Source organism: Larus michahellis, chromosome 2, assembly GCF_964199755.1.
Source record: "Larus michahellis chromosome 2, bLarMic1.1, whole genome shotgun sequence".
NCBI lineage: Eukaryota > Metazoa > Chordata > Aves > Charadriiformes > Laridae > Larus > Larus michahellis.
Window position 1 is genome coordinate 33,187,006 of NC_133897.1, and position 27,361 is coordinate 33,214,366.

General features: G+C 40.2%; 1 protein-coding gene across 4 annotated transcripts in view; it reads left to right on the top strand.

Moving 5' to 3' along the window:
* BZW2 (basic leucine zipper and W2 domains 2) overlaps nt 1-27,361 on the top strand; it is a 60,579-nt gene that overhangs the window by 8,547 nt on the left and 24,671 nt on the right. Inside the window, exons 2-5 of one of the 4 annotated variants that reach the window (XM_074574807.1) lie at nt 13,213-13,277; nt 19,815-19,991; nt 21,751-21,854; nt 24,532-24,597. In XM_074574807.1, the coding sequence (XP_074430908.1) occupies nt 13,220-13,277; nt 19,815-19,991; nt 21,751-21,854; nt 24,532-24,597 (405 nt within the window). In that variant the 5' untranslated portion in view covers nt 13,213-13,219. Of the gene's footprint in view, nt 1-13,212; nt 13,278-19,814; nt 19,992-21,750; nt 22,008-24,531; nt 24,598-27,361 lie in introns of all 4 variants that reach the window. The other 3 variants (XM_074574808.1, XM_074574806.1, XM_074574809.1) reach the window with 3 other exon arrangements.

Consider the following 27,361-nt stretch of genomic DNA (forward strand, 5'->3'; position numbering starts at 1 on the left):
TTAAACAGTTGTTGACCTTTTCAGTCTGACCGGGTGGGTATCAGCGCTGCAAAAGCAGTGTTATGGTATGAGGAGACAACCCCAAAAAATCTTTTGAAGCTGAGGGAGAGCAAGATGTTGGTGATGGGGAAAAGGGCGCTGTCTTTGTAATGTAGACCAAGATGTTCCCCATTTATTCTTTTCAACATCCCTTGTTACTTTTTAATTTTTTGTAATCCGAGTATAAATTACTCTGGTTTTGTTAATAACTAGGTTATTAGATTACTGAATGGCTACCTTAATTGGTGTTCTCAGCAATTGGTTAATAAAAGTTCATATCAACATATTCTTACTCTGAAATATCAACTCTGTTTTTGCAGCATTGTCAGGAACATTGCCTACTGTTGCAAAGCCCCCGATAGAGAGTCATGTTGAATATCTGCTTTCTTTTATTTTAGATTTTTTTAAAAATAAATTTAGGTTGGCCCTTCTATTACCTTTGCATTTTATCTTGCATTAGCAAAGAACATATGCCAGGTTTTCTAGTTTTTCAACTCTACAGAGCATATCAAACTAGGCACAGCAACATTTGAGGTGGGATGTAAATGTGTTGGTCTGCACGGGCTTTAACAGTCAGTTCATTCACTTTGAGTTTGGCTGAACAGATCTACGTTTTGGAATTCAGCATCAGTTCACTTCTTAAAATTAGAATTATTTTTTTTTCCTTATTGTACTATAGACGCAGTAGCTGTTAATGGTTTTTTGGCTTTTGAAAGCTGCTGTTTCTTTCAAAAGGACAGGAGGTGTAGAAGTGAAAAGCGTATGCCCCTTTTTCACTGAAAGTTAGTGTATTTTGTAGAATCCCTTTCTAGATCTGCATTCAAGAGCCCTAGGTTAACTGTCACGTCTTTCTGAAGTCCTCAGAGAAACCAGCCAAGCCTTTCATTGTGTTTTCTCAGTTCAGGAAAAAAAAAAATCAATCCTTTAGCTGTCTCCATCCATAAACCTTTTAAATTCTTCATATCTTGCATTCTCGTAGGAAGTGGGTTGTAGAAATCTAATGTAGCTTTTATTGGCATTCTTACTCTGTTGCATGTACATATGTATGCATACGCCTACACACATACATTCGGTGGAACCTTTATTAGGTTATCTGCAAAATTAGGTTGCTGATACTGGTCTTTGCAGAGCATGAACAATGATCTTGTAAAGAAGGAAATAGATTTCCTTATTAATAATGTCAAATATCATTGTGCCGAGCTGACGTTGATACAGCCCAAACAACCGCAAAGCGGATATATGCTTTTTCTCCCAAAGGAAGCCTGGCTGGCTGGCGTAGTGATGTTTTATGCTCGTTTAAAAAGATATTAAACCTATTCTGGTTAGAAATCCATAACCCCTGCAGTAATGCTTGGCTTCAGAAGCTGGGTTGGGTGCGGGTGAGTGTTTGTGGTCTGATGCGGAGCCTGTTCTTTGTGGTACCCTGGATTTTGAAACTTCCCAGCCAACGATGGAAGTTCTGTGAACCATTTCAGAAAGATAAACAGGCAGGTCTACTGAATTAACTACAGAACTGCAAAATATACCATTAGTAATTGTCCCATTGTTAATTTTGGGTGCGTAATTAAACTCTTAACTCTGCCTGAGATGTTTTCAGTTGTCATCGAGTTGTCATTCGCTTTTGCACAGATTGCCAATCTGCAGGTGTGAATTCCTGTTGTAGAAACCGATGGAGGAAGTTTGATCTAGTACAAATATCTAGAGTGCCTAAAGCTGAAGACTTCCTGAAGATCTCCCCCTAAGATGGGCAAGCAGAAAATTTTAGATAAGTTATTTTCTGGAAATGTGTGTTCCTCCATTGATGGTGAAAAGAGGCAACGATCACAGGGTCAGATTTGGGTGTCTGTTGTCATTCATTTCTAAAATTAGGTCAAGTGCCCCCCATTTTTGGATTCTGACAGTTGGCTGTTTGGTCAAGAAAAGTGATTATGGGTTTTGACTTAGCTGATTGCCTCCTAAAATGATTGACAGCAAAATAGGTAGTGGTCCTCACAACCAAGAGCATCACTTAAACTGTTGGGTTTTGCGTTGGACTGAGCTGACTGACAGGTGTCCGTGCTTCCACTGCTAATGCGTGGGCACGAAGCGCTTCAGGAACTGCTGCAGTGTAAACAGCAGTGTCCGCAGGTGGGATTTGCTGCCTCTGTGATGGAGTGGGGTAAAATATTATATATCTGTTCTGGTCTACATCTGGCTGAAGCAGATGTCTCTCACTAACTTCTACTAGCTTCTTGTAATGTCATTATGCTGTTAGCGCATGACGCTGATACTGGAAAATAGATACAAATTAGTGAAGCAACAGGATAATTTTTTTTTTCCCCTTAGCTTGTGTGATTTATATTGCTACTTTATTTAACTTCCTTTCATGGCAATATTTCTTAAATCTGACATTCTGGCCACCTGTGTATATAAATGTATTTTCGAGAACTGAGTTTTCATCTGGTTGCAATTATGATCAAAATTGCTTATAAATATATCGTTTTCAGGAACAAAACTATCAAGATGCATTCATAGCATTCTTAATATCTATTGCTTGCAATGCTGTGTTTATGGATAGAGTGTGAATTATTTGTGTTAGTTGGATGGACTTCAAAGTCTTCTGAATCTGGATTACCAGCAAAGACACATTCTTGGTTTCATGCATTTATATTTTCAGAAAAGTGTTGCATTTAATGTCATTTATGTCCAGATACAGCATGGAAGAAGATTAGGAAAAGGGGAGCTGAACTGTTGAAACTGAGAGAAGGTGTGGTGTTTTGAGCACTTCAGTGGCTCTGTCCATGCATGGTATATCAAAATAGAGGAAACCGTGCCATCCATGATAGCTTAACATTTGAGCTTCTTGATGACCAAACCAAGACTGACCTCCTAGTTTGTTCTGATGTGTGAATAGTGTCGAGGTCCAGTACTCTCTGTCTAGCATCTTTTAGGTATTGCACACGTGGAGGGTGTGATGTTTGCTATCTAATTTAATTATCTGAAGGTAGTTGATGTTACATGGGATTTCTTATTTAGCAGAGTGATACAAAATATACTGAAAACACAATATAAATGTAAGTTACATGTAACAAAATCAAGCAATTGCAGTACACAGTTCAATCACAATACCAATGTAATTCCTATTACCAGTCTCTACAATATGCTCACTGTCACAACGCTGGACATCCTCAATCACTGGGAAGAAATACGTGGGTTGAATCACAGTATTCTATGCAGACTGGGTCAAAGGTTTTTGTTTTCATCACTGAAGACAAATAATTTCAATGTTTTCCCCTCATCTCAAAAGAAGCAACCTTAAGTCCTCCTACAAAATTAGTAATGCAACATGCTGACCCAGGTCAGTCCTCTTGGCATTTTTGTTTACTACTTCTCTTCACTTGGCCTCTCTGAATTGCCACCCAGCTCTGAGTGCTGTTGGCGTAGTACTTCCAAGTGGATAATGCCGTCATGGGTGAGCAATGCTTGTCTTGTGCTTTTGTGGATTTAAGAGACAGCTTTTCTTGAAGTACAGAGTGAGATGGAGCTACGTGGGATACATGATGCCTAAAAGTTACCTGACCTCATACCAAAGCTGAACTTACTGAGAGGAACTGGCCTTTGGTCCAGAGTCTGGTCTCTGAAAGTGGCTAGTGGAGTTGGGTAGGCAGGGGGGCGGGGGGGAAGAGAGAGAAAAAAGGTGTGGGGGAAGATGCCATAGTATAAAAATATAGATAGATGGGAGTCCTACATTTCTTTCTTTCATGCTCTTGTCATACTTACATCAATTTTCAGCTTAGAAGGTTGTAACATCCCTATGTTTAATAGCCCTTGATAGACTCTTCTTCCATGAATCCATCTAAGAGCTTTCAGGCTTCCATGCAGGGGTGAAGAAATGACTTTCTGAAGTCAGGCTGAGAGCGCTGGTGTGCGAGCTGCCAAGCAGTGGGTAGCTTAGCAAGTCTGTGCCCCCTCTCTGCGTGTTCAGCCTGTAATAGCTATTTCTCTGACTCACCCAGGATAATAGTTGTTTGTGTAGGCACCCTGTGCCATGCACTGTTGGGTTGTGTTTTTTGGTTTTTTTCTTTTTTTTCCCGTTTTTTTTTTTTTTTTTTTTTTTCAACAGTCAACTTGTGGGTATGAGTGACTATCTATTGCCATAGAATTATCTCGGCTTCATCTGAGAGGGATTGTATCCATCATTGCCTAGAAAATAACTGTTTGCAGGTTGAAGCAATCTGAGCATTGAGTACTTTTATCCCCCACTTCAGGAGTTTGTTCACCAAAATTAATGTGTTCTGTCAAAATGTTCAGCCCGCTCCAAGGAGGAGGAGGAGGCAGCAGCCATGGGGAACATGGGACTGCTTTTGGGATGCAGAATGATACAAGTCAGTTACAGACTCCTTTTTCATCCAAATGAATGCTGCTAACAGCATAATCCATGTTAGCTGGTGTGTTTGGAATAGTTGACATGGTGCAAAGCATTGTGCATTTCCACTGCTGGCTCTTTGTGCCATCTCTTTTTATCCAGAAACATCAGAATGCAGGTATCTGGAAGCTGACTCACTATCCTGCAGGTAAAAAGCCATGTGTTAGTTTAGTGAACTCCTTTGCGTTGTACACGCTTTGAAGAAATAATTAGGGAGTTCTAAGTTGAAACTTGCTTCACTGCTTAAAGCAGTTGTTTTATTGAAGCCATGGCCTTCACTGCTTGCAAGTGTGTAAGAGGTACTGGCTATTAATATATCCCTCCTCTGATTATTGTATTTAGTTCATGAAATAATAAACTGTTAGCAACTGGGAGGCATTGCTTTCTGGGGAATGCACACTTTGGTTTTATTTTTTTTATTTTTAAGCTTGGTCCTTGTAATTTCGAAGACAATTTATGGGTTTTCAAATGCTGCAGCGCTGTATTCTGGAGACATTGGAGACACTGGTGATCTCCTGTGCTTTTACTGCTGCTCAGAGCTTTGAGGTAGCAAGAAAGAATGGAAGTGGCACATCTTCTGATTTTATTGTTGTGGTATTTGAATTGTATGAATAGGGTCGACACCATAAAAATGCTTTTCAGTGGGCTGATACATTAAAAAAGAGAAGCAGGGTGGACTTGAGTAGAGGAGTGGTACACTACATCAAAAAGCTGCTCTTTCTCCACTGGCCTTCATTACTGAGCTGTTCTTGTGTTGTCTTGTGTCCGACAGACTTCGTTGCTAGGAATGAAGCATCTCTCATAATTTTTTTTTTTTTTAATGTGTTTCCTTCTGAATACTTGCATTTATTGATTTATTGGAGACCTGGTTCAGGGGGACCCTAGAAAGTAACTCCATTAATGATTTCTTCCAAGTGTACTGTGAACAGTGGCTAGTACAACTCTCTCTGACAAACATTAATGAAGGACTGAGGTAAATTGCAGCAGTACTTTTGTAACCATTTTTGCAGAATTTTAGCTACGCCATTTTTCCTTTAGCAACATCATCTCTATGGCGATACCTGAGATGGATATATGTTTCAGGATAAACAGCGTATCCAGTGTCCCTCTGAGTTCAAGAAGTCTGTTCTAACATCTACACAGTCCATTGAAAGGGGTGTCTTGCATAAGAAAAAAAACATTATTAGCTTTGGAATCGTACCGTCTTCTGCTTGTTTTCTAAGTTCACCTGACCCTGATCTCTGCTGATGCTTTTCATCCCCTTCTTTTTCTAAGAGATTGTCCTTCTATCAAGCTTGGAGTTCAATGACTAACCATCACGTTAAAATGAATGATTTAGAGTATGAGCTGATCTATATCAATACACTGTCTCCATTATTTCAGGGTCCTCTAGTTAGGAGAACAGCAGCCTAAAAGAGCTCTCAACAGTCTGAGAAAAGCTCCTACTAATACCTTGTCCTTGAATAATTATATCTAATTCATCCTCTTAGTTGCTGAAAGAAACCTTCTTACTGAAAGATATTTTTTTGTGTGTGTCAACCCAAGTATATGATTCATTTTCTTGACTTGTATTTTGATCAGTTCACCTGATCTAGTTGAAGATGTCCCCACTCATTGCAGGGGGGTTGGAGTAGGTGACCTTTAAAGGTCCCTTCCAACCCAAACTATTCTATGAGTCTGTTTTCACCTGTCAATGATTAAGAATTTTTTCGTGGTTTTTTGTTGTTTTTTTTTTTTTTTCCACTGACTGTGCCATGACTCATGCGTATTTCATATGGTTGCTGATTACGAGACACAGAAGTCCATTGCCTCAGTGGTTAAATTTACAGTTCTCTTGACCTTGTGAAGTGCATCTGGAGTGCTTCGGTCGTAGTAGGTTTCTGTCTTGTTCATACGTTGTTATTCAGCTGAGCCACTTCTGTAGAAATTCTTGGTTAGTGACCGGAGAAATACCTGCTCTCCCAAAATAAAGTGCAGCGGGTTGGATCTCTAATGCACTGTGTGATTGCACATTAATTGATGACAGTGTGGGTTTTTTGACTGTTTTTCAAGAAACATATTCCAGTGCATCTCAGTTTAGCAGTTAGGTGATGAGATTTATGGTACAAATTTCGGTGAGTTTCTCATTTTTGTCTGGGTTTACTTATTTCTTACCTGGGTAACTACTCATAGGTTACACAATTCTTGGCTGGAGAATCTTGCATGAGCACGTTTTTTTATTTTTTATTTAACGTGTGGTAAGTTTAATTCTCTTTTGGTATTTGTTTTTACTTGCTGCAGAATGAAACCAATTCCACTTCTTTCATCTCTTTGTTTTCTCTCTCCCAGTAGACATACTAATAAAGGACAAGTACTTTTATTGGAGTGGACACTTGTTCTTTACTGTGGAAAAACACTGTCCTGTGATTACAAAAAAGCAACCAACCAAACAAAAAGATTAAGGGCCTTAAAAGCTTCTGGAAGGCTCTTTTGGGAAAGAGGATGTTCAGTGTGTGTGGAAAACCTGCTACAACACTATCTTAAGATACTACATATGATAGCCACTGGTGACTAGGGCATGCTTCCAAGTATGAAATCAAAGGTCGGTATCTAGCTGCTTCATGTACTCTAATGTCATAAGCAAAATAAATCCATAACAGAAGATGTATTTTTCAGCAATAAACCTGTGGATTAGCAGTATCCTTTTTTCATGTAAGTATTAAAACTCGAGGTTGATTGTATTTACCCTGCACATCGTTATGTGACTGCTTAGTCCCTGCATGTTGCCATTGAGGTGGTTTGTGCCATAAAATCAGTGAGGGGATTTTAACATGGTGAGAGTCTGGCTCGGGCTTTACTATTTGTACTGAACAAGACTTTTGGGGTAAAGGTTTCATAATCATTGTAACTGTTGGTGGCCTGTGTGACAAAATAGCAAGATAAACTTTCCGGCTGGCGGCGCTTCCCTTCCTGCTGATTTGTGCCACTGCTGAAGTTACAGACCTCCAAGTTATTAGTCACTTTTTAAATAACCCTATGTTTTAGGAACAAAAGGCAAAATTCAGAAAATGGTGATGAAATAGCACAAGTCAATCTGTGTAAAGAAAACCTGCTGAGTCTCACCAAGTGTAGGGGCTTGGTCTTGGCAGCTCCCCAGATGTGCAGTGAAGGAAAAAGGAGAGGTGGCTTCGTAATGCAGCTCTGGTCCCATCCTCGGCACTTGCGACCCTGGGAAGCAGCAAATAGAGCTTCTTATTTCCTTATTTTTCAACAATATTGAAGTGAGCTTTAGCAGGAGGTAGGGAGCATCGCCGCCGCTCTTCATGTTGAGGGCTAGCCATCATACTGCCTCCAGTGTGTAAATAAAGAGCTTTTCCTTCACGCTGACTGAACCTGGAAAATGTCAGCAGCCGAGATGGATTTCATAGCCTTACAAGGGTGCGAAAACTGTGTTAAAGCAGAAAATGCTTCACAGCAGTCGCAGCAGTGACCACTGCAACACCCGTGCAGGCTGCGGGAGCGATGTGCGTTGCCGTCGCTTGCCTCTCGCCGCACCCAGGAGTTGAGAAGTGTCTGTGGAAAAGGAGGAGCTGTGAGAGCCCTCACAGGGACTCAGTGTCTGGGTGGAAAGTGGGAAGCCTGATGAGGATTTAGGCGAGAACCAGCGGCTGCATTGCATCCGCTTTGTCCTGTCGTCCCCTCACGTCGCTCTGTTCCTCTGTACTGGTAATAATTTATGAGTTTTCCACCTACAGATTTTGTTAGCTCATAATATCGCTGCCCGCTGCCTTGCCGGGGAGCGGAGGCAGCTGCTGGCTGTGTGCTGACATGTTTCCTCTCCAGCAGAAGTGCAAGGGCAGCTCTTCCTCCATGCAGCTTGAGTTTGGTAATTTGTTTTTAACATAACTCCTTGGCTTGCTGCTGAAAGAAGGGGAAAACCCTCTTTAGGTTTTCATCCTAAGCCTGGAGCTGTAACAGTGAGAGGATAAAAACGCCTAGTAACATTGCTGGACAAAAAAGACCCAATAAAGCCTTTTAATATCCTGGGTATTTCACTTCTTGGGGGAGAAAAAGACTGACCTTGATATGTGGGTTGGAGTTTTTCCTTCATAGAAACTCTCCCCGTCTATGCTTTTATTTTATTTGACTTTGTGATGAGTGCTCCCGTCTTGCATGATGTCTGAGCAAGGGAAGGGGATGGGAATAATTCCTGCCAAGCATCTGTTCCTGTGAAAGCTGGTGTTCCTGTGTTGGTGGTGCTCTGGCAGCTCGCCCCAGCACCCTGTCAATCGAATGCCATCGGCATGAGTCCCTGCAGCAGCAGCATCCCCTGGAGCCTACCAGTGGGCTGCCCAAATGGTCACTGCCTGCGCCTGTAGGCTCCCTCGCCATTTTTACAGTGCCCTGCATACATAGAGCCATAAAATATTGGTAGGGAGTTTTATTAAATGCTTGTTCTTTTTTTTTTTTTATGTTGTCTGGCATTGATTTCCTTCTCTCTGTAAGTAGGGCAGTGAAGTTTCGCTGCTGTGAAGCAACTGTTCTTGAATTCATCATGAGCATGTTAATGTTTGAAGAATCTCAGACGATTCTGAGATTTTGGTTAAAAGAAGTGTAAAATGATGCTTAGAAAAATAGTATTGGTATGGATAAAGGTTTTTAGTACTCCTTTTTTTTCAGTTTGAGCAATATGTTTCCAAGAACAAATGTTTCCAGTATTTTAGCTTGGTAGAAACTTCAGCCTTATCAAAGCTTTAAATAATTTAGGGTTAATCATCATAAGAATTTCCCTGTGGTATGGATAAAAGACTACATTTTTTGAACTTGTGAAGCAAGTTCAAACTTGCTGAAGCTCTGAAGTAACTTTTACCTCATCTGTTGCTGGTTTTATAAATTAATTTTATTAATTAACGCTGGGTTTATTAGTTAAATCTGTTACAATTTTAATTGTCTGAGGATTGGTCGATCATAGAAACTGCTATATCATATAGGTCTAGATATCTACAACTGTAGATGTCCCTCATTTTTATTTTAACTGTTTAGGGTCTTTAGCATGTAAATGAGAAGCAACTGTAGAGAAAGCTGAACTTGTGGACTTCAGGCATTTTCAGGAAGATGTAACAACTCAACAACTTGTGTATTTTTTAAGTATGAATCTGTTCTGTAGAAGCCTGGTAACAAGAGTGGGAGTGGAATTTGTGAAACTGTTTTAAGTTATGCATTTTTTTTATTTTTCTGAAGAATTTCGTAGCTGCAAGTTAGTTATCAGCATTTTGAGGTTTTTATGGAAAATGAGCCTGTTCTGGAGTGTGATGCCTGGTCCTCTACTGCTCTCTGTCATCTCCTGCTTGAGTCAACCCAGCTTCTGAGTTACCTGCTTATAAAATAAAAAGTATTTGGGTATGTAAGTTGAACACATGAGTTTTCTACAAGAGGTTTTCTGGCTCCCAAAGGGAGAATCAAGAGTAAAGCATCTATTGCTGAGCCTCCGTAGAAGAGTGGAGTCTGTGAAAGGAGTGTGCTAAGGAGCTATCATTTCCACATCTTTTGCTCTCATTCCTGCTGGTAGTTCATACGAATCCTGGAGGATGTTGGACTGCAATATAAAAGTTTGACTGGTGGTTTGGGTTTTATTTTTGAGGCTATTTCCTTCCTACCCATACCCATCCTTAAGATCTTTACTCCTCTGAAACCACGAAGACTTCTCTAGCTGGCATTTCAAAATTTGCCTGTGGCTTTGACCTATCCAGATCCCGTACCATTCAAAATGGAGAATATATGTAATTGTTCAAGGTCTTTTATGATTTCAAGGCTTCGTAGCTACACGACACCTGAGAGGCAAGCTGCACTGCAATGCAATCAAATGTGCTGTGCAAGTTTATATGCTGCCACCCTGAATTTACAACCTCCAGCCATTGCTTTTCTGCTGTTGACGATGTGTTCTCAATTAAAAAAAAATGTCTTTGCATTGCATTCACTTTTGTAAATTTTAAACTATCATCCAGGCACCTGTAGTTGTAGCTGGTGTCATTTGTGGTGTAGATACATCCTGGGCTGTCGTATAGATCACTGGGTTGGTTTTGTTCAGGCTCATGCTGCAGTTTAGTTTCTTCATGAAAGTGTCTGTGCTCTCCCTGGGCCAGAGCTTGAGGGAGCGAGTGCCTTATAAAGCCTGACCCTCACTCCAGCAGATTAGAGCGCAGTGCATTTAAAGCTAAATATAGAAGGCGGCAGATCCTGTGTTCCTAGTAATTAACTGTTCAAGAGTCTGTTCTGTTGGGCAGAACCTCTAGTCATTAAATCTGCCACAAGTGGTGAGTCTTTTTTTAAAATCTTGTTCCCAGCTGTCTTAAAGGGCATATTTTGTATTCACAGGGAAGGGTTTTAAAATCCGACAGTCAAGCTTCAGGTGAGTGCAGCTCTTCTCGCAGCTTAAAAACAAGACGCTGCACCAGAGGAAAGGAGAAGTCTAGTGCTAGAAATTCAGCATATGCAGTTATATCTTTTATAGCAACTAGGAAACCATACCAGTATGGCTGAGTTTGAAGGTCAGGTATCATTCATTTCATTGTCCCCACGGCTTCTGTGTTAAAGAAGTTTTTTTGCCATTTTTAACTTCATTAAGGATGTGGGCAGTGTGGATCCCAGCCCGACAGTATGTTTGTGCTCTGAAAGAGCTGTGATAAGAGGATTAATTCTTACTGCTGTGTCACTTGCTTGATACTTTCTTTCCAAACCTCATGGGCTCCTCCTGCAATCAATTGTAATGAACGTGATTAGACCCAGAACAAGGCATAAAGTATTGGGGCCAAGCATAAAAACAATCAAAAATGCCTGGATGAATATTATATTTTAGAGATCAGTCTCTTACAAATAACTGAAGGCCAAAAAGACAAAACAGATAAGTACGTCAAATCTAGCCGGTCACTGGCTAGAGGCTGGGCTGTTGCTTTATCCCTGTTGACTGCTAGATTATCTGCCTAATTAACTTGTAAAGCACCTCCTGTTCCTCTGCCACTGAGACAGCTAAGTGGGGAAAGACACTTCTGAGCTCTGTTGTGAAGGGAGGCTTGGATCCTACAGCACTTTAAAAGATCTGTGATATCATGGTTTGCCATTTTTAACTCTCTCTGCAGATGGGCAAATCATTTTTCCAGAAGGGTATTCAGTGTTGCAGTTGTTTTTAAATGTTCCTTGGTCTGTTAAAACAGTAGCTTTAAGTCTCGGTGATGAATGTGAACCTCTCAGTTTAACTGCTTGTTGCATCTTTGTATTTTTTATGACTTGCAGGAAGCAAAACCAGTCTCCACTCCGAACTTTACTGGCTATTGCCAGTGCATGCGGGCAGTTTTTGACTGCGGATAAATGGTAGACCTAGGCTAGAAAAGCAGTGGTTTGCCACGTTAAACATTTCAAATGCTGCAGAAATGGCCAGTTGGTGATGCTGCAACTAGAAGAGGTAGTCTGGTGAATGGGAACATATTGCATAACTGGAGCATCATTAACAGAGTTGTTAAATTAACTTTCAGGGATAGAGAGAGCATTAATTGGATAGTAACGTGTGATTGATGGCGTCTTTCTAGCCATGGAGTTTATCTTTGCTCATGGTAGGAAAAAGTGTTGGCAAATGTATGTACTTTTAAACTAGACATGCAGTCCACAGTGAAGAAATAAAAATAATATAAATTTTTGTAAAACTAAACTTACTAGAAGAGCATGCCTAAAGGAGAAAGGTTCTTGCATGGTAATTCCGGACAAGCAAATCGTATGTAACAGTGGCCTAATGACCTGCGGGCTGTGAAATAGGTGTCCCGTGAATCCCAGCGCTGGCATCTGCTGTTGGCAGGACAGGGGATGACCCGTGACCATTGCCACGTGCTGCCACGCTTCCTTGTGTTCGCTGCTGTTTGCATTCAGCTGTCGATCTAGCTGCTCATTGCTCAAGCTGCGTCTCGTGGGATTAAACTAATTCTATCCAAAGCTGAAAAATAGTTTTGTTTTCTTTAGATAAAATGGCATTAATATCTGATTACTTCCCAATTTTTTTAATGTTGCATGTTGAGATTTGCCATTAGGGTCTGAAGTAATAGAAGCTCAATTTTTTTTTTTTACTGTTGTTGTTATATGACATGCCATGTAGGTCCATAACTATGTATTTATACACAAATTAATGGGGGGAGAAGTTGATTATCTTTTATTAATTGTACAACACATACAGGTTTTTAGGAACTAAAAGTTCCTAAGATACAGTGGTGCTTGGAAGAAACACTTGAGAGGGATTTGATTGTTAAAACATTGTCTTTGTGGTTAGACCACAGCCATTTCTTCAGAAGGATGGCGTGTAGCTCTGGGAATCTGATTGCCCGGGGAACGTGTCAGAGGGCAAGACCTGTGTGGCGTGGAGCCCTGCTGGGATCATTCCAAATCTTGTGTCCCTAGAGGCTTCTGTGCCCCCAGGCATCCCAATCAGCTGCGTGGGCAGCGCAGCTGTACCCCTGCCCCGCAGTAGGGACAGAGGCTCCATCTTCTTCCTGCTCGGGTTGGAACCTTCACGGTTTCTGTAGGGATGCTAAGAGCCAGGTTTTGAGAGAAGCACGTCTCATCAAAGTTATTCTTGGATCACAGTGTTCTTCGTCTTTGAAATAATGTGAAGTACTCTTTGAGTATATGTCAAGAACGAACTTTCACATGTTGGGATTTTCCTACACTGGATGTTTATTTTGCCTTTAGGTTAAGCTGTTGTCTGTAAATGCCATAGTAAAAATATATTTTTCTCTTTTTTTCTCCAGAAATTTTATGAATAAGAATCAGAAGCCGGTGCTAACAGGCCAGCGGTTCAAAACTAGGAAGAGGGGTAGGTTATGTTGCATTTTTAACTTTATTTTCCTCTTTGTTAAAGTTACTAGTAACCAGGCAAGTGGAAAAACTGAGAGTTCAATAGGATTACAGTTTTTCTCCCTTTCTCTTCAGCCACATTAAGAGAGTAGATGTTATTTTTAATTAAACTCTTTTAATTATTTTCTTTATATATCTTAGAGCTTTCTATAAAATTTGGGTTTAGTAGCTATTAAGTCTTGCAGAAGCCTTAGTTAAAACATCACATTCTTGCTGGGTTTATGGTATATTTACATACGAGGAAGAAAACTCTTAGATGTTTGTATTAGATGTTTGTTTCAGGTGTTTTCTAGAATGTCCCTTTCAACTAAGAAAGCAAAATATAAGCTTTTATTTAAAGGTTGCATATAGAAAATGTAGCTTTTTTGGTTTTGATTTTTATTTTTATTTCTTTGACTCAAATCAATACCATCTCTATAACTGAACCTTTCACATCTAAAAAGCAATTCCCTCACCTTCCTTCTCTGTGAGATGATCAGATCATCATGTAGCCCTGCTTTCTGTAACAATAGAAGTCAGAAAGCTCCTTTTTCACAAATATTTGTTTCTGCTGTGTTAGCGTAGTTTTGTTTTTTTCTTGTTAAAATAAAACAATTACCATTGCCTAAGACCCATTTTACTCATTGTGATACTGATTTTCTGTAAACGTGACTAACACTCTCTTTCCTTATGAACAATATTGCATCAATTGTTAAAGAAAGCTAAGTGGTGCTAATTATAGCGATCATGCAGGTGTTCTCTACAGCGAGTGTCATCCTAACGTGCCTGCTCATACTGTACTCAGAGCTCATTTGTCATGGTTTAGGTGTCTGAGATGAATGCCCAACACTTTGAGGCAGAGAGCAAAACTATATGAAATCAATGATTATTTTTTTTTTTTTTTTTTTCAGAAAAAAAAAAGTCGGGTTTGTGAAAAGAAGGCTTAGGTTTTTTGCTGTTGTAATAGCAGATTATTATAGCACACGCAGGTGTGGGGTTCCTGTCTGTCATGTAACAGACTTTTTCCATCTTGACTTTCCTGTTTGTGATCAAAAGCTCATGCTTGGTCTTAAGGTCTTGTGACAGAAAATGTAAATAAGAGCATTTTCTCAGTGTGCGTGAGAGAAACAAAAAGAGCTTGTAACCTTTCTCAGAAAATTACAAATTCTGTCATAGTCTGAAGTGCTCAGCGAGAGTCTTAGGATTTAGGATGATCATGAAGCTTGGATAAAAATTGCAAAATAGTTTGCTTTCAGTCATGTTAAAAAGCAGTGCCAGCTTTCTCTCGTCTTTCCTCCCTTGCACACATCACTTCCTCAGTTAGTTTGACTGGTGCGGTCTCTTAAATGGAAAATGTCTTTTCTATGATGTACATACAACGTCTGTAGGTATAACTAATTAAAAAAACAGGTATTGTTTGTATATAAATGTCACAATGCTCCAGTAATTATTGGGATTAACTTTCTATCAGCATGTTCCAGAGCACTGTGCAGTAGCTGTACACTTCATTAACTACCAACAGCGTAGATGTAGCTGGAGGAGTGGAATTAACAATCCCTAAAGAAATACCTGTCAGATCAACCAGTAAAAGGAATCAGATATGCATACTGCTGGATTGAACCAACGTGTTATTCAGTCTAGGTTAGTTGATTATGGTACATATGTTATTTGCTAAAATTGTCTTAGAAAACATTTTCTCTCTCATAAATATTTTCTTTTCAGTCCCTGTTTTGCATATGTATTTGGCATAATGGGTCCTAATACAGATTTGGTCTTTGACTCCTATTTAATGCAAGTAATAATTAGAATAAATAAAGAGCTTTTATTTGTAATTCTGTGCCTATCTCTTGAATGTCTGCTACAGTGGTTGGAAGTGACAATAGAGACGTGTTGACTAGATGGAAGAAGGAAAAGACTTGGGGAAGCCTGGAAGATTGGAGGGCTAGATTTTGGATTTTTTTGAGGGATTACTTAAACGAGATTGGGGATATAGAAATCTTAACATGCAAACACTTCTTTATGTGCTTAAAACATAAAATCTCTTCTTCAAATACAGTGGGATCCTGGGTGCCTTAATATTTGAGGATTGTAGATACCTATTTTCTTTCTGGAGGCAGAGGGCTCAAGGAAGAGAAATGGCTTCCTAGCATGTTTATTCCCTCCTGTTTGTATATACTTTTTGTACCATAGCAGTATCACAGATTGGTATGTCTTAGACTTAGACTAGAAGATGCTATTAGTTTTTTTTCTTTTGACTTTCAGTATATCAGGGAGTCATGATATTTCACCCAGGCAGGAAGGAGTGCAGTGGCTGTGGCTGAACATGGCATTTCAGCCCTCTGAGGCTATTCTGTTGTGTGTAGCAGGCAGGCAGGCAGGGGGGTCTGAAATGTGCAAATGGTGGGGGGAGTGAGCTGCTTGAGAGATGATTGTCTGTTCTTACCAGTTAATTTGTGTCTTTCAATATTCTCTTTCCTCTTCTGCAGCTCCCAGGAGCGCTGCAATTGTCCATATGAACTCTTATTACTGACACTAATCTCTGAATGCAAACCATTTTTGAGCTGTCACTGAGCAAAAAAGGAATGTGATTTTTTTTTTTTCTTTAAAGTTTGAAATTGTGCTTAGTGTCTAAAACATTTTTGAGAGAGGACTATGAAGGAAGAGCTTGTAAATCCCACTCCTTCCAGGTCTATTAGTTGACCTAATAAAAGGTATGAACCTTGCCTCCAGCATATAGAGTAGCAGGCATTAAAATAACTTTAAAAAGATTTGAAAGAAGAAAAATGATGTTGTAAAGGGAAAAACCCTCCGAGGGAAGGAGACATCTCACAGTTCCATACCAAGTTTTTAGCAATCTGGGCAATGAAAAAGTTTGGTTAGTTCTTAGTATAGTCTCTGTACCTGTTGAATACTGCTTTTTTGGTGAAGGTCAGCAGTAGTTGGCATCTGGCTGGGATTTGTGCTTATGGTGCAGATACATGGAATGTGGATTGTGTTGACTGTGCTGTACTTGCACATATGCAAATCGGTGTCTTTGTGTCTTCTGAAATGGAAGAAGAGGAAGTAGGAGTAGCAAAACTGCCCATAGGAAATAAGGAAAATGTATGTATCCAGACTGTTGACACCTCCAGGAAGCTTTTCACCCTGTAGCATTAACAGGAACAAACAGTGCATATTGTTTCAAGTAGGCTGAGACTCAAGTTTTTTCCCGGGGTATAGATAACATAGAGTTAATATCTGCTAAAAAATGTGCAAGAAGGCAAATGGTAGCATAAAAAGAAGGAAAGCTAAACAATGCATATTACTTACAGAATGAAAATTATCTAGTAAAAAGTCAATATTAACACCTTGAATGTGAACATGAAGGCAGAAAGGGAGCCAAAGAGGGCATCTCGTTTTTCTTCCAGAGATATAACTGCAGGCCTTCTGTTTAAGAGTTAAGATTCATTCTTAAGGAGGGAGGTATAAGTGTGCCTTGTGATTTTCTTAGAAGCAAAAGAAAGGAAATAAGGATCTGGGAACCTGATGAAAATGAAAAGCTGTGTGTAGCACTGCTGCATTGGGTATTGTATGCATCACATCTGCAAGCTACACCTGCCTCCGCTAGCCCGTGATTGAAACTCTGCTTGTTTAGTAATTATGTACTTCACAGCTCAACATACTGTCACCAGTTCTTGATGATGGCTTCTTACTCACCCTGTTGTACTACATCAGCATATTCCTCTTCAGTATATTAGCTTGGTAGGAAAATGATTCAATAAAATTATAAATCATTTTTCATGCAATGAGTTTACCTCCTCTTCCTGTGTAGATTTTTAGATTGTGATAGACTAGAAAATAGTAGGGTGCTCCAGATGAGAGGAGGACTTCTGGGGCAGGAGAAGAATCTCTTTAAAATAGCTAAGAAACGTTAATCACACTGTGTTTGTACTGAGCACTGTGTACCCATGATACCAAGCATGTAACACCTTTCAGTTTAGATTTGAGCATCTTAAATTTTTAGACAAAATACCAATGAAAAAGTAAAATAGCGTTATTTTTTTTAACTCATCTCTTAACAGAACTCTGTCATTTCACTGGTTAATGAGTCATCAAGCTCCCCCCACACACCCCCTGCAAATATTACATACGTATTTGGTAACCCGAAAGAGAACAGTTATACTCAGATACTTACTTATGGGTGGATCTGGGTTTCTTGTGCGGAAATACAACTGCCTGAAGTATACACACTGAAGTACTTACGCTTACTCCAGTAAAGGGCTTGTTTGTTTGTGGGTTGGTTGGTTTGTTGCTTGCTTCGGATTGTTTTAGTGCTTCAAGTTGGAAGAGAGCTGCAACTGAGTATTTGGCAACCAGTCTGATAGCTCAGGTGGGATTCCGGTGGTACACTTCTCTGTAGGCATTTTCCCAGAGCAAAGGCACGGTCCTTCAGTTTCCCCACCTGACCCTCTCTGGTTGTCCACCACGGGCATGCCCTGCAGATACGAGAGGTGGTTACTCAAACGGCGGACTCCAGATCTTCATCACAGCTGAAAGTCGAGGTAACACAACTAAGACCCTGAATATCTCCAAGGTCTGGGGTGAAGTAAAAGCCTGTGAAGTCACTTACCGTTCAGAGAAGGGGCATATTGAGTAGTTTATTGGATGCTGAGAGTGTGGTAGGGGAGAAGCAATGTTGGCACTATGATTGTGTGCATGGCTTCAGGGTGAGCTGGGGTTGGGAACAGGTGGTTGCACGAGCAATGCACACAGTCATAGTGCCACATGTATGTGGGTATCCGTGGAGCTGAGTAACCCTCAGCTTTGGTCTGAGAAGGTCAGCTTCAGGGGATGGGGCAGCACCCTGCTTGGAGATAGGCAACAGAAACAACAAGCCACTAAAAGCCAGGCATAGCAGGGGATTTCTGGAAAAAAAGGTGATGCCTCATTTTTACAGTGCTGCTGAGCACTTGACAGACAGCCTGGAGCTGCTGTTGCTGCATGCTGGAAGGATGGGTTGACTGGACCCCTGAGCTTCCCCAGTGGCCTGGGACACTGAGTGGGAGGGACAGCTTGTGCTTTTTGGGTACAGTTGTTATAGGGGAAGGGAATGCATTGAAAGAGAGGGAGAATGTGCAAGGGATGCACTGAAGATGATAGAATGAGCACATCCCAGGTATGTGCAGGGGAATAAGAAGAGAGAACAATGTATTAGAAATATTAAAGCTGATAAAAGTAGGCATTGTGTGTATAATAGTTATTTAATTGCCGTGAGGCTCATGTGGCTGGAGAAAAGGGATTAGGGGAAGAAAGGCTATTGGAAACCAAGGTCTTCTGGTTAATATTTGGTATAAAACACTGCACTGAGTCGCAGAGAAAGGAAACCTGCAGCCAAAGGATGTGTAATGTCTAGAACCTCTTCTCCCAAACAGCCTGTGAAGGTTGCAGCTGGCACGTTTCAGAGTGCACATGTTCAGACAGGAATTTTACCAATCCTCATTCGTCTTAGTAAATAAAAACCCTGGATTTATCTTCTGGATATAACATGTGCAGGTGTTTTCAAGAACTTGTGTCAACATTTGTGTCAGCAGGTGATAACAAACTTGTTTTGGTTTTTGAGTGTCACAGAACAGTTCACAGTTGTGTTTATGAACTTCAGCATTATTTTGACGGTAACGAGCATTTCGTATGTGCCCTTGTATAAAGTCAGGACTTGCTTTGCTAAGAAGCTTCAAGTGTCTGGTAAGCTGTTAACAGCCTGCAAGAAAAAGCAGCAGGAGGTAGGGGTAAATCCACCTAGCTTTGTCTGGAGGTTGCAGTTACATCTGTCGTGGCTAATGGCCTTGACATAGGGACGTTGTCTGGAGGTCAGACTGTACCTTAATTGAGTTCAACCAGGGACAGCTGTAGAAAATGTGATGTGAGCACTGCATTTCTGTGTTCATAGCCCTGCTTAGGTTTGTGAATATGGAAGATAAATTCTTGGTTACGCCATGTGGCAGAGTCCTAAATGTTTACATAAAAAGTGTTGTTATGAATACCTTGATCTCCTCTTTTCCTGAAGACTTGTCTTTTTGAAAACATTTGAGATACGCAACCGTAGTTATTTAAAGAAAAATATCCAGAAATGTTCCTACAGTGAGATTGTTTACATATAACTGACATACCCTTTAATCTGCTATCAGATTTAGCGATGCATAATGATATGCACATTCAACGATATCTTCAACAAGAGAAGCAAGAGTATGAAATTTGAAAACAATTTCAATAGTTGCTTTTTCTCCCTTTTAATTATTTATTCCTGTATGTTTGTATGTGTTTTGGAATTTTGGAGGGATGAGGAGGAGACGGGAGCAAGGGTAAACACTGCAAAATTCCCAAAGACAATAAAAGCCAACCAACAAAACTCTTGGTGCATTGACCAGAACAGGAAGAATATGCTTAGGTGCCACGGTCATTTCAATTTCTGGCTGATAGGGGATTTTAAACAGAAAGTTTCAAACTGACACTCTGTCCTTTGCCTTTATCTCTGTTCCAGATGAAAAGGAGAAATTTGAACCCACAGTCTTCAGGGATACGATTGTCCAAGGCCTCAATGAAGCTGGGAATGACCTGGAGGCTATAGCCAAGTTTCTGGATGCAACTGGCTCACGGCTTGATTATCGCCGCTATGCTGACACACTCTTTGATATTTTGGTAGCTGGCAGCATGCTAGGTAAACTGCAGTGTACCTGATGCAGAATTTTGAGGATCAGCCTTGTTTCTTTTAACATGCTGTCTTCCTTTACAAAGTGGAAACTATAAACTGTGTTACTATTTCACTTACCTATATACTTCTTGGATCTCGTATCATAGAACTGTTTATTGCTTGTAGTGCGGCAATACCTAGGCGTTTGATTGTGTGAGGCATTCTGCAAATACCAGAAAAAATGGACGCTGCTCTGAGAAGCCGTCAGTCTGAGCTGCAAGAGCACATAAATGCAACAGCAAAGAAAGTGAGAGAGATGCTAACTAGGGGTAACAGAGGAATTTGTTAGCCTGAAAAGGTGTAATACAGCACTCCAGGTTATTATCTGTTGCAAAGCTTGCTTTGTAGACATTGCAACAAAGGCTAGCTAAGAGAAGTGAAGGATAATGAGTGCCTAGTGCATGTTCACATGGCATTTCTCCTAGGTGTCACTGGCAGCATGGGCAAAAAAATGTCTTTCGCCTTGCTCTGTATTTTGAACAAGTGGCTCTTTTTACTGGTCATGTTCATTTGATTCCTGCTTCCTGCTCTTTGGTATGTAAAAATAAAAGGTGTTTTTGTAAGACTTGAGGTAACGCAGGACACAAAAGCCAGCGGAAGTATCTAGGAAAAAAGCTCTCAACAAAATAAGCTGGGAGAAAACTTTTGCAGCGGTGTTTTGAGTGTTTACGTGGGCCTGGTAAGCATTGGAGGGGTTAGGGAGATCACACAGAATCACAGGGGTTGGAAAGGACCTCTGGAGATCATCTAGTCCAACCCCCCTGCTGGAACAGGGTCACCTAGAGCAGGTTACACAGGAACGCGTCCAGGTGGGTTTTGAATGTCTCCAGAGAAGTAGACTCCACCACCTCCCTGGGCAGCCTGTTCCAGTGCTCTGCCACCCTCAGAGTAAAGTTTTTCCTCACGTTTAGATGGAATTTCCTGTGTTCTAGTTTGTGCCCGTTACCTCTTGCCCTGTGTCCGGGCACCACTGAAAAGAGCCTGGCCCCATCCTCTTATCACCTGCCATTTAGATATTTATAAGCATTGATGAGATCCCCTCTCAGTCTTCTCTTCTCCAGGCTAAACAGGTGTCTCAGCCTTTCCTCATAAGAGAGATGCTCCAGTCCCTTGATTATCTTTGTAGCCCTCTGCTGAACCCTCTCCAATAATTCCCTGTCCTTCTTGAACCGGGGAGCCCAGAACTGGACACAGTACTCCAGATGTGGCCTCACCAGGGCAGAGTAGAGGGGGAGGATGACCTCCCTTGAGCTGCTGGCCACGCTTTTTATAGTGCACCCCAGGATACCATTGTTCCAAAGATATCAGATGTTCCAAGTCCTCAAATTAGTAACAGAGTGCTAATACTTTTCTCTTTGGAAAGGATTTACGTCATTGTGGTGTTTAAAGAAGTAGTAGTTAAAATATGCGCAAGGGTTATGCTCCAGCCCGTGCTTATTGGATCATACTCAGTGCTCTCAAAAACAGCTAAGTCCTGAATGTCTCAGTCGTGTGAGGTCTGTGTGATCTAAGATGCAGCATATCAGCCAGCTGTCCCTTCTGTCCGGTGCCACCACAGCCTGGCAAAGCTCTGTCTCTCTCTCTCCTCCCCTCCCCCCGCTAGCTCTTACTCTTGCCTTTTGCCTAAGTAATACTAACATAAGACTTATTAAATCTTGTAATTATAGAACATTCTCTAAAGTGAGAAATTGTTTCTTGCCTTTCTTTTTTTCTTTCTTTCTTTTAGCTCCTGGAGGCACACGCATAGATGACAATGACAAGACCAAGATGACCAACCACTGTGTATTTTTTGCAGATGAAGATCATGATGCCATCCGAAATTATGCTCAGGTCAATAAAGGCGTGGTTGATTGCTGTTTTCTGTTTATGTATGAAAAGGGATTATCGTGGAACATCTGCAGACTGTCTAGGCTGCAATAGGCTACTTACAGGGCAATTGAAAATCCAGTTAACCAGTAATCTACCCTAACCTATAAATTTTAGGTAAGAAAATTGGATGTCTGAGATAGTCTGAGCACAGTTAGCAATGCTTTCTTTTACAGGGTCTTACTTAATTCATTCTGCTGTTGGTCCAGTATATTTTTAGACACCATCCTTATTATTTTTGTTGACCTTTTCTGTATTCAGCCTGAAAGATTTGTATGAACGTATTTTTAGAAACACATGAAGTATATGAATGACAAAAAATATAAAGCTTACGCCTCCAACCTTTAGTTGTATAACTAGTTAGGAATAGGGCATATTATTCCAAGAGCTTTCATTTCTCCTGTGTAAGTTATATATAATTTCTTTTTGCAGGAATGAGGCTTGCACAAATAGGCCTATGTGAAATTAACACAAATAAGCAACGAAGCCTAAAACATTATTGAAGAGAAGCTAATGTTGCGTAACTCCTTAATGGAAGATAATATTATATGAGAAAATACAGTAAGAATTCTATTGAAAGTTCAAAGCCACCACACAATTTTGGATACGAGTAGTATTGCATTAAAATGCAATACCATTGAAACTCCCATGTGTCAAAAGTCTATTGTTAGTTGAGTCACATATTTATCTTTTTAAATAACTAGTTATTATTGGGATTGAAAGCATAAAAGTCCCTGTCCCTGCTAAGGTGTTGAGGGTGGTAAGTTGCTGAAAAGGTGCATGGTTGAATTAAAGGGTGCTGGGATCAGAATCTGCATCAGTAACAAATGTTTGTTAAATAGCAGAAAGCTCCTTTGAAAACGCATCTTTGATAATCTGAGGAAGTGAAATATACTTATTTCAGGAAAAGGGGTCGATATATCTTGTGTTGATTCTGTCATCTTGGATTTTAATATTTTAATGGTTTGATCACAAAAATTGGCAGTACCAGTCCTCCAGGGAGAAATTTAACTTTAAAATAAAAGGTTACACATTGGAAAATTGAAAGAAAGGCTTCAGGATTTGAAGCAGTGGAATTTTCAATGTATTCTCTGCATTTCAAACCAAAAGCCACCAAACTAAGTCAACATTTTGTAGTTAATGCCTGAAGAGATGTGTCCTTTTATAGACTTCACCTGTTTTTTTTCATGCATAGTGGAAAATAGAGCTCTTTCTGTATTATGAAAGAGTGGAGCTAGGCTAAAATAGTGTTTGGATCTTCCTTATCTTCTAGGTAATTTTTTACTCTGAGTCCCACATAAACCAGTAGTGTGGCTCGGTTTTTGTGGTTTTAGTCACGGAAAAAATTCAAAGAGTGAAAAGTCTTCAACAAAAAAGACTAAAGCAAGTGTTGATATTTTAGCAGACTATTTGCTTATGAAGTGTACTTCTGTCACTTACAGGAACTTACAAAAATATACAAAATTTTGTTTGGAAATATGAACAAGATGCTAGCTTACATTTTTGTCTTATACCTTATTCTACACCTTATTTTTTAAGAATTCTGCATCTCTCTGCCTCTCAGCATGTACGCAATTTGATTTTCACTTGTTCTGAGCCAAAAATCCTACCATTTGGGATGTCTGGATGTATTTTTCATTCTTTGGAAAATGAATTGAAACTTTCTAAACTTAATTTCTCCCCCCACCACCATCCAGCCTGACAATAATGTCATTTGTTCCCCATACAAACCTTTTTAGCTGTGGCAGTGAGTCTCGTGTTTTGTGCCCTTTGTGCAGTAGTGAGAGCAGTGATTTTTTTATTTAATTTCTTATCTCTCCCTTCTTCCATTTGAATGCACCCTGCACCTGTGCTGCTTCTGCTTTCATAATCTGTGGTCGCATGATGGGAAACACATGGTGAAAACCGGAGAACAAGTGTTTCGAAGAACATACTTGTACAAACTGTCAAATGTTCTTCCTCTTTGCCTGGCAGTAGTGTGTTTTGTTGTAAGCATTTGTGTTAGTGGATTTGACAAAGATTCTGCATCTATGAAGATGGCCAGCAGTGCTACCTGACTGCCGCGCTCCATCGGTTTACACCTGACAGCTTCCCCGGAGAGCTGCCATTACCCAGGGGAAGGGTGCAGAGTTTCCTGCTCCTTTCCCCCCTGCTTTTGATCTATGGATAGGGTGAAAAGTAGTGTAGGGATAAAATTTTGAGAAATATGAAAAAGACGACTCTCAAACCTGCAGGAAATTCTCCAATTCAAACATCGCACTCTGAAGGAAGAATTGCAAAAATTGTATTTTTCCGCTTGCGAACAAACTAATAGAGAAGGATGTTTCATGCTCTGCCATGAGACAGAGAACGCCACAGATGACTGGAGAAATATCATTCCGCTGGCTGCTTATTTCCTGGAAACAACGTCTAAAGAATAATTGTGCAGTGGAATAGTAGAGTATCAGCAGCCAGCAGTGTTTCTTACTTTATCTTTCCTGTTGTGGAGATAATAAAAAGAAAAAAAATTGTCTTATCATGGACTAATCAAAGATACTCTTTATGGATTCTGTAGAAGCAGTCTTATTTCCCTTTGCCTTTTTGTAGAGCAGGATTGCTGCAATTGTTACATTTTTTTATGTTAATCTGTGTTTATGTTTAGGTCTTCAATAAACTTATCAGGAGATACAAATACCTGGAGAAAGCATTTGAAGATGAAATCAAAAAGGTAATGTTGGTGGCAGTCTCCTCTTGAGTGCTAATATTTTTTAACCTATGTCTAATATAACTTTAGCTGTATAAATGCGGCACTGTTATGTATTTTATTTATCTCCGCTGGAAAAGAGGGTGGAATCTAGAGGTGGCAGCTTTCATCTGCAAATTTATCTCTGTGGGAATACTGCTGGCAACACTCGGTGTATAGTAATTCTAAATTAGTGCTTCCTTTGGTTGCTTTGACCAAACTCATCTTCTTCTCCCAGGATTTTCTGTGCAGAACTTCGATATGCTTTGGGGTATAGCTCTTAATGAGAGGTAGTGTTGCTATCCTGCTAAGAGAACAGCTGTCCGTGGCTTTCTTCTATAGAATTAAATGCAAGTCTGCTGTGCAGAACGTCACTTGATGTATGAGTGTTAAACTACTCCTGCATTGTGGAATGAATCCTGACCACAAGTTTGCATATTTGAGGGCATAGATATGTGCAAGAGAAAGTCATCACCACTGTCAGAGTGCACAGGATTTGCCTCTTAGACTGTACTGGATATTTATGGAAACTGTTTTGTTTTGTGATACTGAATTCTAAGGAGACAGGAGAAACCTGGGTAGAAATTTTTGAAAAACAAAATACAGATTTATTTTGTCTATTTTGAGTTCCTAGTAACAGATGTAAATATCTTTTTCTAATGGCCTGAACAAGTAATAATCACTGTGCTGTGCTGTGAGTTAACAGGCATGCTGATAATGACAAAACCTGTCCTGTGACTAAAATACCATGTTTGTTAAAAGTAAAAGTGTGTTTCCATATCATTTAAGCATTAGAAAGATTGCTTCAAGGGTCAAGTGAGGGTAAGTCTGGAGCACGATGCCTCCCCGCCACCTCTTGTGGCTCTGATAAATTTGGCTCTGATTTATACATTCTTGCTCATATAGGAAATTATTTTCACGCTTGTGGCCAGCATGCCTATTAACTGATGCTGATTGCTCAGTACATCCTTCTAAAGACCTAAATTTACCTCTTTCCCCACACAAATCTAATGTTCTTGCTGTTAATTACTATAATCATTGACATGAGAAGCGCTGACTCATAGCATTCAAGTTTCAGAGAGTGTTCAGCATATTAAGCAAGTGCCATGTCAATTCAAGCCGCCTCCTTGCTCTTCTGTAACTTGCCTGGGTTTGAGTCCTTTAAGTTTCTAAGAATTCACTTTGCGCACTTAATAACAAGATGAGACTACGGTAGATGTATAATAATTTGACTCTCTAGTTGAGGAAGAAACCAGCTTGAGAGAATGCAAATAATTTGAGGTACTGTGTGACTGGAGTCATGATGCTCATTTAAAAGCATTGGAAGCACCCTAGCCATGGTAGCACAGGGTCAGAGTGGGCTTGTTCACTTTACAGACTGCAAATCTCAATTCTGCATACATCTTTTTTATAGTTTTCAGTGTCAGATTATATCCTGATCACAAGATGAGGTTTGCATAGGGGTCCTAGGCTGGGGGGTAATTTTTCCATCTGCCCTTCCATCACCACCCTTAGCTCTGGTGTGAATCTCAGCGTGGCTCCTGGGGACCTGGCCTTTCGGCGGGGGTGCTGGGTGCACTCTCTTCCTCAGTTAAGGCAGTTTATCTGACAATGACAAACTGGGAAGGTGGTTGTGAAAGTCTGGGCCTGCGTATCACACCTGTGTGGTCATTGCCTTAAAAACCTTGAGGACTATTGGTAGATGCCTTTTGCTTACTTTCTTCCTCACCCTGCTTGCGTGAACCCACCAAGTGACTGTCTTCTCGCTGATGAGGCTGCTGGGTTTTTAACTATTTAATGCTTTAATCCCCATGTGCAGTAACTTGTGTGAGAGTAGCTGCTCACAGACGGTCAGAAGATAGATACATTAGTATTTCTAGAAGGTGGTTCTGCAAGATTTAATAGTTCAAAGACTACTGCAGTTAGTTGGTAGTTAGAAAAGCAAGAGAGCAACTCCTTGATGTTGTTTCATGGGTCACTGTCCCAGCAATGAAAGTGATTTTTCTGGCAGATGCGTTAGGCAGCGAGGGCACTTGGGGGGAAAATTAGCTCTTCTCACAGAAAAAGTCATGCTAAAAAAAACAAGGCAAAACCAGCAGTTTCACTCTAAAGAAGCAGATGGTGTCAGTGGGACTTCTCTTTCAAGAGAGATTGTCTTAAATGGCAGTATTTGTACAAGTATTTGCTTTTATGTCTTCTAGTTCATAATTTTGTTGTTAGGACATTATTATTTTCCAGCACCTTTCCCTTTTTTTGTCTGCTTCTGGCTTTCAAATGTTTTATTTCTTAACTCTCTCCCTCCAAAATTGCCAGTTATTCTTTGTTCTAGTGACATAAGCAAACCATACATCGAAATTTTTACATCTGAATTATTTTGTGCAAGCAATTTCAACAAAAGACAAAGATGTTTATATGCATTTCTCACCCGTTGGGCTTTGATATAGGCAGCTTAAGTTCATGTGAGCACTGCCCAGTGTACCAGCATAGACCTATAACAACATTTTACAATAATTTTAGCAAAATTCTCAGTTCCAAATTTGTGTTCATCTTTCTTATGTATGTATTTCTGTTCAGGTCAGCGGATAAAGAATGCACTATTAGCTTTCTATATAGTGTGTTTGCATGTTTAAGTGGCATTCTATATGCTGTTGGGGGATTTTTTATCAGAATTGGGAAAAAGTACAGGTAAGTATGTTTTTGTCCTAACGGTGGTAAATATTATGGAGTCTTATGAGAATGTCTGAAGTAC